Below are 13,971 nucleotides of genomic sequence, written 5' to 3'. Positions count from 1 at the left end.
TGGCTCTTTCACTGCCCAGCCAGACCACATTTAATAATGTGGAATGGGCATGGTGGAGCCTGCCCACAGGAGAGAAAAAAAACAACAACACATATATCGCATTTGCTCTCTTTGCTGAAAGCATCTCCTGTGTTTCCTGGAAAGTAGAGGAAGACCCATGTTCCCCTTTCTCCTTGGCCACTTACTCTCTTCAACAACTCTGTTTCCTTTCCCAGGCAGGCAGAGAGAAGCCCCTGCAGTGGGTGGGAAGTAGTGGTGGCCTAGACAAGCCCCCATCGTGCCTGCAGCAACCACTCAACCTGCTGACGTGTCCCCCAGTGGGGAAACACTGGGAAATAATGACAGAAAGGATGGCTTTTGGAGACGTCATAGACAATTAACTCTTGATTTTCCGTGAGGAGATTATCCACTCACCTACTCACCCACTTCTTTTATCCTCTAATTAGGAAGGGGCTGGTTAGTCAGTCAACACAAATTAAGTGTTTATTATATGTGGAGTACTGTACTACCCAGAAACAACAACCATGTGTGTGTGTGAGAGAGACAGAGACAGAGAGAGAAAGAAAGAAAGAGGCTCTCTGGCTGCTCAAAATTATTTTGTAGAATATCTAGGCCCCTGACTCCATCTATCAGCATACATAACTGGAAGTTTTCTTGTTTCAGGTGTAACTGTTCTGTGTCTGTCACAGATCCATGTATCTGACTGTCAGTTATATAGTTTATTACATGTAACTAAACTGTTCATTACTATATATGATTATTACACATAGTCATATATAGTTTGTGTGAAATGCCAATTTCTAGCCCTCTCCTTATGTCCTAGATAATTAGAGAAATCACTTACAGGGCTGTAACAGTTAGGTCAGTTTGCAGGTTTAACAATTAATGCACAATTAGCTCAGTTTGTAACATTAACTTTTCATTTAGATTTCAGATTCTTCTAGACAGGAAAGTGCTAGAGGAGAATATTCACTGACTTGAAGGAGCTAAGAAGGTATAGTTAGTTTTGTCACATTTATGACTCTAGACATTAATATTAAATTATAGCTATAGCTGATATCATGAAATACAAAGCTCATGTCAAAGTAGATACGTTCCTTCCCTTAATAATTCCTTTGTTTTGAGGGTAAGGGAGAAGTAGTATACTTGTCATTTCTCCAAAATAGACTTCTGTTAATTTGTGGTTTAATGCTCTCAGTCGCTTCTGACTCTGTGCAACTCTACAGACTGACTATAGCCCCCCAGGCTCCTCTGTCATGGGATTCTCTAGGCAAGTATACTGGAGCGGACTGCCACACCCTCCACCAGGGGGTCTTCCCAACCCAGGGATCAAACCTACTTCTGTTACATCTCCTGAATTGGCAGGCAGGTTCCTTGCCACTAGTACCATCTGGGAAGCCCTTAACTCTCTCAAGTCGTCCTAAAAGCAGCTCTCGAAGTGTCAGGTTCTCTCAGACTCTCCTTACTCCCTCTCTGGCACCTCCCCTGGCACCTCTACCAGCCCTTTCTCTGGCTCCTGTTGGTCACCTTCTCCCCTGCTGGAATCCAAGGACCATTCACATGTCTTCTCTACCCACCAGACTTTCCAGATTTTTTTTTTTCCCACTCCACCCAACTAGAATTCATCTCTCTCACTCCCCACTTCGCTTCTTCTCTTCCCTGGTCTGATGAACACTTCTGCCTACTTCCTGCAGTGATAATGGGCAGTCCTTTCTTGTGTCCCACAGTGCTCACGAGCCACCCTACACAAAGTGAGTACTCAGCAAGGGCTGGATCAATACCTAGTATCATATTCTTTCAGTGTGATGTTCTTTATACCTTAAAGACTCTGTCAGAGGTCAGTTATGTTATACAAGTTAGTTTTTAACCTGGGGGGAAAAGTGCCCAAATTATGTACTGCTCCATTTTATAATTCTGAGCAAGTCTTAAGTGCTTACTATATACATTCTAAAATTTAATGTGGATTTTAAATTTAAAAGCCATGGGACTTTAGTTTGGAAAAACATATACATGCACTATCGCACATCACAGTTTCAGTGATATTCCATGGACAGGGAACAGTTGTTGTTGTTGTTTTTAAACACACATTTTACAAATTTATTTGTTTATATACTCCCTCTACTTTCAGGGAAAATCGCAACATGCTGTGTTGTAAGGTACATGGTAAGCACTCAATAGATACTGGCTGCTGTCAGCTACTAAAGATCTGCTGTGAACCCTAAAGCTTTCAGGAATACGAGCTCTGAACGTGACCTTCAATGACTCTGGGACAGGGAACAGTTTTACTTATTAGTATTCAAAAGAGGATTTATAAAGAAAGAAGGTGATGTTTGCACAAGTGGTATCATCCCAAATGAATACAGGTGACTCAGGGTTTCTCTGATCCCCTTTAGTACTGAAAGTATTAATGCCCTCTACCCATTTGAGATAGTTACTCCCAACAGAGTGTCTGTGGGTTATGCTGAGATGATAGAGACAGGTTTCCATGGGCTTCCCTTCAAGATCAATCTAGAGAATAAAAAAGCAACTGTATTCTAACCTCAGATCTACAGCAGTCCTAACTTAGGAAGCTAGCAAGGTTCCACTGCTCTTTAAAAAGCCTTGCTTTTTTCATATGAAAATGGAAACAGAAGGTCTACAGATCTTGTGATGGATTTGCCTGTTTGGTGGGCCAGGAGGAGCACTGCCAGAACCCTAGTGACTGAGAGTTTCTACAGATAGTTGATAGGTGATACGCATTCACCTAGATGTATTCAGCTATACTGATGGATCAACTTGTTCATCTGGGACAAGAGTGAGGTATCTAGCAGTGCTTTCACTTTGATAACCTAATTTGATTTGCTTCTCTCCCCTACCCTTAGAAATAGATGAGGACATAGATTCTAACTAAATTTACTGGTTTTGCAGCAGGATAATTAGTCGCAGTGTTTGAACTGGCTTTTTACTGCCTGCTCACACATTCACAATGGAAACAATTTTCTTAGGTACATGTTCAAGGCAAACAAGGGTCACCTGGTATGGATGTAGCTGTTGAGAGTTAGCTGAGCCTCGTCTTGAAGAGCTGCGATGGCGGCAGCATTCCGGAAACTTCTCAGTTCAGAACCACTGTGTGTAGGAACTAGAAATGAAGACGAGGAAATTGTGAGAAGCAGCACAGGAATGCAGATGGGGAAAGCACTCTCTGGAAGTGGATGGTCAACAAGCAGAAGAACATGCAGGTCCAATGGAATCAGACTAAGAGTATTAGCTCTCTTGAAAGCCATCACCTCTCTTTTGGACTTGAAGGCGGCTGAGAGTGAGTACATCATGAGAAGCCCTGGACTGGATGAAGCACAAGCTTCAATCAAGATTGCCAGGAGAAATATCAATAACCTCAGATATGCAGATGATACCACCCTTATGGCAGAAAGCAAAGAACTAAAGAGCTTCTTGATGAAAGTGAAAGAGGAGAGTGAAAAAGCTGGCTTAAAACTCAACATTCAGAAAACTAAGATCATGGCATTTGGTCCCATCACTTCATGGCAAATAGACGGGGAAACAGTGGAAACAGTGTCAGACTTTATTTGGGGGGGCTCCAAAATCACTGCAGATGGTGACTACAGTCATGAAATTAAAAGACGCTTACAACTTGGAAGAAAAGTTATGACCAAACTAGATGGCATATTAAAAAGCAGAGACATTACTTTGCCAACAAAGGTCTGTCTAGTCAAAGCAATGGTTTTTCCAGCAGTCATGTATAGATGTGAGACTTGGACTATAAAGAAAGCTGAGCACAGAAGAAGATGCTTTTGAACTGTGGTGTTGGAGAAGACTCTTGAGAGTCTCATGGACTGCAAGAAGATCCAACTAGTCCATCCTAAAAGAAATCAGTCCTGAATATTCATTGGAAGGACTAATGCTAAAGCTGAAACTCTAATACTTTGGCCACCTGATGTGAAGAACTAACGCACTGGAAAAGACCCTGATGCTGGGAAAGATTGAAGATGGGAGAAGAAGGGGACGACAGGGGATAAGATGGTTGGATAGCATCACCGACTCAACTGACATGAGTTTCAGTGAGCTCTGGGAATTGGTAATGGACAGGGAGGCCTGGTGTGCTGCAGTCCATGGGGTCGCAAGTGGTCGGACACAACTGAGTGACTGAACTGAACTGAGTTAGTGAGATGGCAAAACTGGAAGAAGAGACAGCAGTTTGTATCTGCTTACCAGCTTTGAAAGTGACGATGCATTTTAGACAGGCAAATTCAGTAGCATCTAACCGGAGCTGTCTAAATCGAGCCACCACCTCTTGTAAAGCCTGTATTTCAGATATGATCTTGTTCAGCTTCTGGGAATCTGTGTTGTCACCATTCATGCCTAGAATAAAAATATGCAATAAATGCTCTAACATGAAGGCATTTTCATGATTTAATATTGATTTTTGACAAAATCCTGCATATCAATATCTATTCAATTGTCACTCTAAGATATCTGATTCTATGTAAACTGGCTATATTGTATGAAAGTTAATATAAAATCTTCTCTTGGATAATAACAAACACAGTAATTTGCATTTAAATAACAATGCAAGCAGTCATGAATACAACAAAACAACATTATTTGCATTTAAATATAGATTTATAAATGACAGGTATACTCTATTGTTCAGCAGGAATTTGTTATTCTTTACATGTTGTTCTTTTTTCAGTAATGTATTTTTATGGTAATTTCTACAACAAAGTCATTAAATTGTGCAATTCTTACCAGATACAGCCAGTAGAGTGTTAGCATCAACCGGAATGGCCCATTGTGCTATTCCTAGAACAAACAGTTCTCTCCAAGCATCTTCCAAAAGCATCAGCTGTCATACAATAGATGTATAATATAATATAGTGTGTAATTTATAAATTTATAAACAATTTCAATATGTAAATTTCTATCATTTTTAAAAGTGTTTTAAATGCCTGTCCTGGTAGTTTTTCCTCTGAATATTTTAGCTTTCCCTTATTTTCTCATATTTTCCTTTTTTAAAAGGTGTCTATACTTGCACATGCACTTGAGGATCAGTCATTCCAATCCCCCCAATTTTGCTTCCCTTGGAAAAGGGTTTACCCTTCTCGTCCTTGCATCCATTTGTTCCTGACTACCTAGAAGCTTCATGGATGACCCAGGCCCTGTGAAATGCTAACAACAGGTCAGCAGGCAGATTCCCCTCATAGAAAATGTTGATATTATCAGGGTTGAGGATTCCAGACTAAACGTGCTGATGTGGGCCCCCATCTTCATGGAGGGTTGAGGGGGCTGGGCTGGGAGAGCGATCACTAATTCCCAAGAGGCATGCAGGGAAATCAGGGTGTAATTATGTTAATTGGGTTTTGCTGAGTTTACCTCATCTCACTGCCTGATTTTTCTGAGACTCATAAGTGGACAGCATCAAGGTGCTTGTCATTTTCATTCTATTGAAATGTGCTACTGAATATTTAAAATAAAAATCTGGCTCCTTTTCTAAATTAATATACTGGATTCCACTTCACTGCAGTTTGCTTGTTGAAGGGTTTCCACTGAAGGGCTAAGTGGCAGATAGTAAGTAAATTTTGTTTGGATTAAGGAGTCTACAAATACTTGTTTTGAGAAAAAATAGCCAACTTACACACACACACACACACACACAGAGCAAATGGTCAGAGTCTACAAGCAAATCTGGACAAATATAAAAACTAACCATCTTGAAAAATCTGTTTTTGAAAAATCTCTCAAAAACCAGTAATCCTGGATGATTTATGTGAGAGGATTTCCTTCTGAGTGCTAAGGGCTGAATTGTGAAGGCTTGTAACCAAAATCACAATTAGACCAAAGGGTTTAATTTTCAAAATGCTTTATTTTCAGCTTTATTGCATTAAGTACAGAAAATAATACTTTCAAAATGCAAGGTAAACAATGTCTAATTCTAACCATGTCTGAAAGTCCAGGCCACAAAAGAAAGAATATCCCATGCTAGAAGATTAAATGTTTTGAGCACATTGCCAGGTCTCTCTGTAGGAAATGTACTTCATATTAAGGGGCACTATTATGCTTTAATTAGGTATAAAATGAATTAAAGAAACAAATCCTTTGCTTTTGGAACTACTTATTAGCCTTTTGGGAAATTTGTCATTAATTTCCATGAATATACTGGTAACAGCCAATTTTTGTGAATACTTCATTTTCTTTCTTTCCCTTAAGGATAGAAAAATTATGGCAGAGGCCATTTATGATATTCCTAACAATAAAACTTCTGAGTTTTGGTATGACACAATTTTAATAGCACATACTTTTTTTTTCTCCGTCTTACTGTCATTTACAATCACAGGATTATGCACCAGACCTATTAATTCACAAAATGTCTAAAAGCATTTAAAGAATCAAGGGAACTGTGCAACACACCTTTTAGTCCTTCATGCTGATACATCAGTGGCCAAAACTGTGAGCATCACAATGAAAAATAAAAGCGGCAAATATAAAATGAGACTAGATCTCAAAATCTGACCAGGGAATACTCTCATCACCTTCTATTTCTCTCAGTTCCAGTGTTCTTAAAGAAAACATTGCTTTATTAACAATTTAAAAAATCATTAAGATTTATGATTTTTAAAATTTGTGATTAAATTTGATGTTCCAATAAACTAAAAAAGAAAATGATCTTGTATATTTGTTTCTTGCAGATCATATCCAACTTTCCTGAAATAACACAATTACACTTCTTAGTAAGGATTCCATAGCTAGATATTTTGAAGCCATAGCAAAAAGCTAAGAAAAATCATTTTCTCACTGCTGTTAGGAATGGATGACTGGCTCTGGTGATTTATCCAAGTAGCACTTAGTTTCATAAGCCTGACGACTGTTACTTCTCTCCCAACCCTCTTCCCCCAAGAGCTCAGTGCCCTCTTGGTCCTACCTGGTCTTGCAAAGATAGCGTGGAGAAAGCTGGCACACTCTTAGCCCACTTGATGCTCATAAATAGAAGTCTGGCAGCCGATTCACACACTGACTCTGTGGCCACTTCATAGAGATACATTGGGGTCCCATTCACTTCATGGGGATACTGGGTGGGGAAGAAAGAGAAAAATCAGGGAGTAAGGAAACAACAGCTCTGCAAGAAGAGCCACTGTTAAAGTTTTCTAATTAACCAAGGAAGGAGGCAGGAACATCTACAGAGTCTGGGAAATAATAATTATTGGGAGAGGCTCATTCCACTCTTTGGCGGCCTTTTCCATCAAGAGGGGCATGTGGCTATTCTATCCTCTGCAGCAAATTTTTCTCAGGCTGAGCCAAGTGCCAGGCCTGTCTCCCAATTTAGACAAGAGCTTGCACTTGAGTAAATAAAAATAGAAGTGGGAAAAAAGTATAAATTAATAGGCATCCCAAACACAAATATGCATATGAGTATTTTTAGAAAGGATTAGTATATTATGGAAATATTTCAATTAGACATCTTAATCATTCACAGAGCATTCCCATTCATAACTGACAACATATTCATAACACTACTTTCCCAAGCTTATTATACACATCAAGGGTAAGAAAGCAATATTAAATATTGTGCATGCACCCAGGTGTTTGGCTTCCCTGCAGTGTGGGGCTGCAGCTGGCCCTTGTCTGGGGGAGATCTGGAGGCCTTCTTGGCCTGGAGTGGGGGCTCTGTGTAGGTACCAGCTGGAAGGCTGGAAGGTAGTCCCTAGGGACACCTTTTGAGGTGGTTCTGGCTGTGGCCCTGCTAGTAGAGGCTCAGTCCTTGTGTATATTCATGTGATTCAGAAGTGGAGTGGGAAATGAAGCCAGGTTCTTCATACTGTCCTAACAGGGTGAACTCCACATTTCTCTCTTGCATTAAGGACCTTTGTCCAAGAGATTAGATTCCTGCAGTTGCAATTCAAGGTGCTCTTCTGCCAGCTGCATGCAACTTCTTTCTTCTAAAAACAACTCTGCTCCTCTGTCCTTCAGGAACACTTTAGGCTGCCCTCTTAGTTCAGACAGGCTTTCACACTAGAAGTGTTTTCTAAAGGTGCAGGTTCCTGGGCTCCACCTCAAATTTGCTGTAAGGAGGATGGGCCTAGAAGTCCACAGTTGTAGTCAGCTCAGAGAGTGGCTTGACCACACACTGAAGCTTGAGAACCTCAGCTCAACAGGGGAGAGTGGGCCATAGAGGGCTCCCCGCAGGGCTCGGCCAAGCACGGAGGGCCCCGCCAGGTCTCTCTCCCTAAGTGTTGCTTGAGCTATCCCAGCTGAGAAAGAACGGGCGTGCCCCTCTCTGCCCTCCACTCTGAACGGCCTCGGGCCCAGCAAGGCCACTGACCTTGGGCGTGGGCTGAGCCAGGCTCACAAGTGTCTGGCGCTCCGGGGTGGCAGACACTGCGGCCAGCTCCAGGCCGTGCGGATCCAGCTGCGTGACCGCGGTGAAGAATGCAGGCGCGGGCAGTGCGGCAGAGGGGAAGTGCGCGGCCGCTCCGTTCTCTTCCTTGTGTCCACGGAAGTAGAGGGCCACCTGCTTGCGGATAGTGGACGTCCGAGGGCCCCGCTCGTGCTGCACGGCTGCAGAGACACACAGACCAGAGCGCGCCCGAGATCAGAGACGTGGTCATCACACAGACGCTGCCGCGCTCTCTGGCCAACCTGCGCGTCTAGGCAGGCAAGGGAACCCAGGAGGTGAAGAGAAGCGGGGAGAAGGAATGTGAGGGTGGGAGGGCGCTCTGAGACCGTCTAACCCTTACACTGTTTGCATAAGGAAGCTGAAGCCGAGAAGAGCATCCCTGCCCAAAGTGTCACACTAATGCCCGAGTCTCAGGCAAGACTACGTGCGTTTTGTCTGTTCAGGGCTCCTCCGCTCCCAGGCGGGTTGCAGGGAGACCAGAGATCCTCTGGACAGGAGTGGCTAGGTCTCGACCGCAATCGAGTGCAGAGGGAGCATTGCAGGAGACTAGCGTTAGATCCCTGGGCCGGGAAGATTCCCTGGAGGAGGAAATGGCAACCCACTCCAGTATTCTTGCCTGGGAGATCCCATGGATAGAGGAGCCTGGCAGGACTATAGTCAATCCATGGCGTCGCAAAGAGTAAGACAGGATTGAGCCACTGAGCGCGCGTCTGCACACAGAGCGTCTCTGCACAGACTTTCTTCAATCAGCCGGAAGCCCACTCCGCCCCACCTCCATCCCCCGCCCTACTTGGAAATACCTCTGGGCCTCGTCGGGCCGGGAGAAAAGAACCCGAGCCCGGCCCGCCGGGGGATGGGACGAGGGAAAGCCCTCTCAGAATATGCTGGAGGAAGGCAAGGGAGATGTGACAATTACCACCAACAGTTTAAACAAACAAATTAATTCAGGGCAATCTTCCGCTCCACGAGCTTGACAACTTGTCAATACACAAGTTCAACAGGTTGGACGCTCCCTCCTGCTTCCTGCGCCGCGGAGTAAGTAACTTCCCCCAGTGGGAGCTGTATGTACCTCACGCGGATGCCACCCCACCCAGGCTTCCTTCCCGGCAAAGCCCACTCTGCACCCAGTCCTAAGGCTCCATTCCTCCCTCCTGGCCACGACTCCCGCCCGCTTCCCGGCCTGGGACACCCTGGCCAGGCCACCGCCGGCCACGCCCTTGGATTGCTCTCTAAGTCCAAGAAGCATCCTGACGAGCTAGTTCTTGCTGAGCCTTCTGGGAGCTGGGTGTCCGAAGCACCCACTAGGGTTACCTTGCCACTACTGCCCCTTTCTTCAGGACTGAGAGAAGCCCAGATCACCACAACAGCCGTCCTGATTTTGTGATCTTGGTGAGTCTACAAACAAGGGCTAGACATTCTGCCTGTTCATGTCTCTGCCCTTCCTCCTTCAACCAGTCTCCTAGTCCACAGGATATTCTCTATCAGAGACATCCAGACAGCAAGACCCTGTGGGAGGCTAACAGGCTTAAGACTGGCCACAAAAGGGATGCCAGGAGAGGTGAGAAGAGGAATCTGGATGGGAGATCGGAAACGTCACGTGTGTCCCCAGCAGAGTGGGGGCCTCAGGAACGCTGGCCTCGTGGGGATGGTTGTGAGGTGCAAGGGCCCCACGAAGGCATGGGCCTTACCCTGGAGAGTTCAGTGGGGTGGGGCTGGGACTCAAGCCGGGAGATGACTAAAGCCCGAGGCCAATTCCCAGAGTCTGGAAAGAAATGCTCAGATGATTTACATGCATTGGAGTGCCATTATTTTCTGTACACATAATTTACTTACTACTCAATCAACATAAGATGAACTAGAATAAGTAGATTACCATCTTTGTTCATGTTGACTTCCAAACACTTCTTCAGCCGACACGCCCTGCACTGGTTTCTGTGAGTCTTGTCCACTGGGCAGCCTCCCTGGAACAGAGTGCAGGTGGTCAGCGGCCCCCAAGGCCTTTAGAGTGGGGACTAGAAGCCGGCGCTGGGTGGAGGAAAACGCATGGAGGCTGAGTACCAACTCCACCACAGACCGCAAAGTGGCAAGCCTGGGTCCGCAAAACTCGAGGGCCTTGGGCACCAGCAGGGCCAGGGGGAGAAAGGGCTAGGATTCTCAGAGCTACTTCAACAAAACCAATCCCTGACCCTATGAAAGCAGACAAGAAGGAAAGTCCTGCTCCAAGCAGGTGAAGGGTCAGAGCGACTGGACTGCCAGACCCCGCCGAGCGGGGAGGAGCTCACGAGGGGGAACTTCGCCAGGCGCAGTGGTGGTGGAGCAGGGGCGAGACTTTTCAGGACCGAAGACAGCGACCTGCCCGGGTGGAGGGAGGCTTCAGAGCTCAGTTACCGAGCCGGCTTGCCTGCCCGGATCCCTGCCACATCCCCCTCCCGTGAACTATTCTTTCCGTTTTCAGCTCTTGAGTCTACCTCTTTCTGTCACTCTCTGGGTAAGTCCATTTATCTGTCAGATAAATATTTCATTATTCTCCACTCTCCTGTTTCCTCTCTTGTCTTCGTGTTCGAAGCCATCCTTATAACCAGCAGGTTGAGAGTTGTTTTAAGGACTACCCTCAGCCCAGATTCACAGAAACACAGCCATTCCTGGAAGGTGAGGCAGAAGCCACAGTGGTTAGGAGGGCAAGGCTTACAGATGTGAGGGTGGGAAGGGACGAGCCCAAGGCCTGGACAAATTCTAGAAACGTCCACAATGTAAATATGACCTGAAAGATAATGTGATGGACTGTCTGAAAAAATGATAATATGGACTGAGAACATTAGCATGATAACTGAAAAAATAGAGGTAACTGCTGCCTCAGAAATATTTATCTGAGACGCATGAGAAAATAAAGGTTTTATCCAGTGCAATTTTCTGGAAAAATACTGGCCATTAAAAGAGGAAAGTACAGAGAAAATTTCTAATGAAATTTATTTAGTGTTAGGTGTTGTTACTGAGGGAACATATATATAGATACATAAAGAGTCATATCTACACGTGTATTTTATACACAGTAAATACATAAGAAGTTTTGGTGCTCTCTGTTTTTATTATGTGCTACTGTTACATTTACAGTGGGAAGAAAGATAATAAAATAAATATATTTTTATTTTGTTCCATAACCTCAAAATTCATATACTCTGAATTTGGAGTAAGCATATTTTTCTGAAATACCCCTTAGGAAAAAATTACACACTCAAACCACAGTTTTATGAGATCATACCCCTCTGGTTTGAAATATGTTGATTTATTCAAAATAAAGGTAGAGCAGAAGTTCATAACAATTTCTAAACATTCTCATTACTGTTAATGATGAATTGTAATGCTATTTACCTAATCTTAGAATAAAAAACAGAAATAACTTTTTTTTTCCTAACTGAATTCTTCTGGGCATCTTTGCTGGCTAGTGTAATAGCTCAATGTAAAGAAGTTTAAATAGCTCAATGTAATTAAATGCCATCATATGTCTATCCTCAAATGTTATCCTTCTAGTATTCTGATAAACATACTAATGCAAAGTAGAAGCTTACATTAGTTCTTAAGAGTGCCTTCAAATCAGATATACTGTATATAAATATCTGGAGCCTGAGAGAAAGATGCATACCTCGGTTTGGGCCATTTATTCTCTGTGCAAGAAGAGGACCACCATGCCTGATGAGTCTATTATCACTCCTTTACAAGCACTTGGACTGACATCAATATGTTTGAGTTGACAGCCAACCCCTTTGAAAATATCAAGCATAACATCTGAGATTTTGATTCCCCGATTCTGTGCGTTGCATAAAAGATAAAGTAGAGGCCTGCTCAAATCTGATGACCCACAGTAATCCCATATTCCTGTGGAGCTACTGGGCTACAGTCCTGGGTATATATAACATGATGTTCAAATGGTGACACAGAAACTGATACAGAGTTATGAACTCAATTAAACAGGTAATAGGGCTGGAGAGTTCAAAATAACTTATCCCAATGCAGTATCTTCTTGTTCTTGTTTCTGTTGATAATCCAAATCTATCAGAACTTGGCATGAGCAGACATAGATTCAGAAAAAGATAAATAATTCACTAGCAGCAAGCAATATATGTGTAAGTATATCATAGACATTAATATATATACTAATTAGTGAAAATGTTTTTACCATTTTGGTACCAAAGGATGACTTCTGACCCCTGCACTCTCCAGGATCTTCCTGGGAGTGGAGATGGTCATTCTATACTTAGGATCTGTATGCCTGGCCAAGGAGAAGGCCAAAAAAATGTGGGACCAAAGGGCTGATCTTCTGAGCTGGAAACTGAGTCGGGGGAGGGGTCTGCTCACTCTTTCTGGGAGTTTTAGCTCACACTTAGCCCATGCCCCTACTTTTACGTCTCTTTGAGACAGTTCCTGCTCAAGACCAAAACATAATCAATCGGGCACCCCTTCTAAGCAGAGAGGAAGAGAAGATATGGGAACCATGAAAAGGCTGCCAGTTACTCCTTCCTTGGGCACCTTCTCTTCTTGCTCACTCTGTCCTTTTCTGACAAGGCTCAACTAAATTCACGAGGGTGTTGAAGGCCCACTGCCCACTGCCAAGAAGCCCTGCTTCTCTGAAACTGAAAGGGCACAGTTCTTCATTCAGCACATCCTGTCTGTCCCAAGTGGCCAATACTCACTTCACATTTCAACCCTGACTGAGATGCCCTGTGCAATTCACTTCTGCCCTGAGACCCAGGTCACAGCATTGAGCTTGGGCACTGCTAAAAATGGCGGTGGGGTGGCAGGCAACATAAAACAGCCCTTCCACCTGCCTGCACTTGTGGTTTAGAGTCTAAATTTCCTTAGATCCCCTGGGTTGGCTTTATAGTCAGAGTACGGGCCTTATCCAGTGTAGAAACCTATCAGAGGATTTTTTTAAAAAGGGCAGGGTAGGGGATTGGGAGAGGACATAAAGAGGCACTGGGATTTCAGCTTTCCTCCTTCAAACTCAGCTCTCTTCCCTTACCTCTTCACACCTTTCCCAAGCAAAAGCGCCACTGAGAGTTGAGGCAGGAAGGAGGGGAGAGGACAGGAGTGGTCAGGGCCTGGTCTCTCCCTAGCAGTTTGGAAACTCAGAGGAGGCCTTGGCACAAACAAAGGAAGGGGAGGTGGCGGAGGGGAGCCGGGCAGCGCAGCCCTGCTAAGGTACCTGGTTTCCAGATTTGCAGACATACGTCCTATTCCTTCGGATACTTCGTTTGAAAAACCCCGAGCAGCCGTCGCAGGCGTAGACCCCGTAGTGTTTCCCCGAGCTTCTGTCGCCACACACTTTACAGGGAATATCTAAAATACGGCCTGAAATCGCAGGAAAGACAAGGAAGGGGTGGGGTGTGTGTGTGGAAGGGGTGAGAGAGAGAGGAGGGCGGAGAAGGAGGAGGAAAGGGGAGAGGGAGAGAGATGCTAAGCAATCTGACCTCCGAAGGGATTAGCACCGAAGCTGCGGTAAAAGCAAATAATGAAGTGATTTTATAGCCAAACTTTTTTTCCTTGAGCAAGTGTCAGTTTCCTACAATGAGCATTATTCATGCACCGCT

General features: G+C 44.3%; 1 protein-coding gene across 3 annotated transcripts in view; it reads right to left on the bottom strand.

Annotated features, from left to right (window-relative positions):
• The window catches only part of NR2E1 (nuclear receptor subfamily 2 group E member 1), a 118,093-nt gene that overhangs the window by 2,560 nt on the left and 101,562 nt on the right, over positions 1 to 13,971 (bottom strand). For all 3 annotated transcript variants that reach the window (XM_043439640.1, XM_043439641.1, XM_043439642.1), the window contains 7 exons: positions 13,587 to 13,732; positions 10,260 to 10,347; positions 8,312 to 8,547; positions 6,914 to 7,060; positions 4,744 to 4,840; positions 4,207 to 4,356; positions 3,013 to 3,118 (listed from right to left, as the gene is read on the bottom strand). In XM_043439640.1, the coding sequence (XP_043295575.1) occupies positions 3,013 to 3,118; positions 4,207 to 4,356; positions 4,744 to 4,840; positions 6,914 to 7,060; positions 8,312 to 8,547; positions 10,260 to 10,347; positions 13,587 to 13,732 (970 nt within the window). The remainder of the gene's footprint in view (positions 1 to 3,012; positions 3,119 to 4,206; positions 4,357 to 4,743; positions 4,841 to 6,913; positions 7,061 to 8,311; positions 8,548 to 10,259; positions 10,348 to 13,586; positions 13,733 to 13,971) is intronic.

The sequence above is a fragment of the Cervus canadensis genome, chromosome 20 (genome assembly GCF_019320065.1).
Source record: "Cervus canadensis isolate Bull #8, Minnesota chromosome 20, ASM1932006v1, whole genome shotgun sequence".
Classification (NCBI taxonomy): domain Eukaryota; kingdom Metazoa; phylum Chordata; class Mammalia; order Artiodactyla; family Cervidae; genus Cervus; species Cervus canadensis.
The sequence above is the reverse complement of the archived record's forward strand: the minus strand, read 5'-3'. Positions and strand labels throughout refer to the sequence as shown.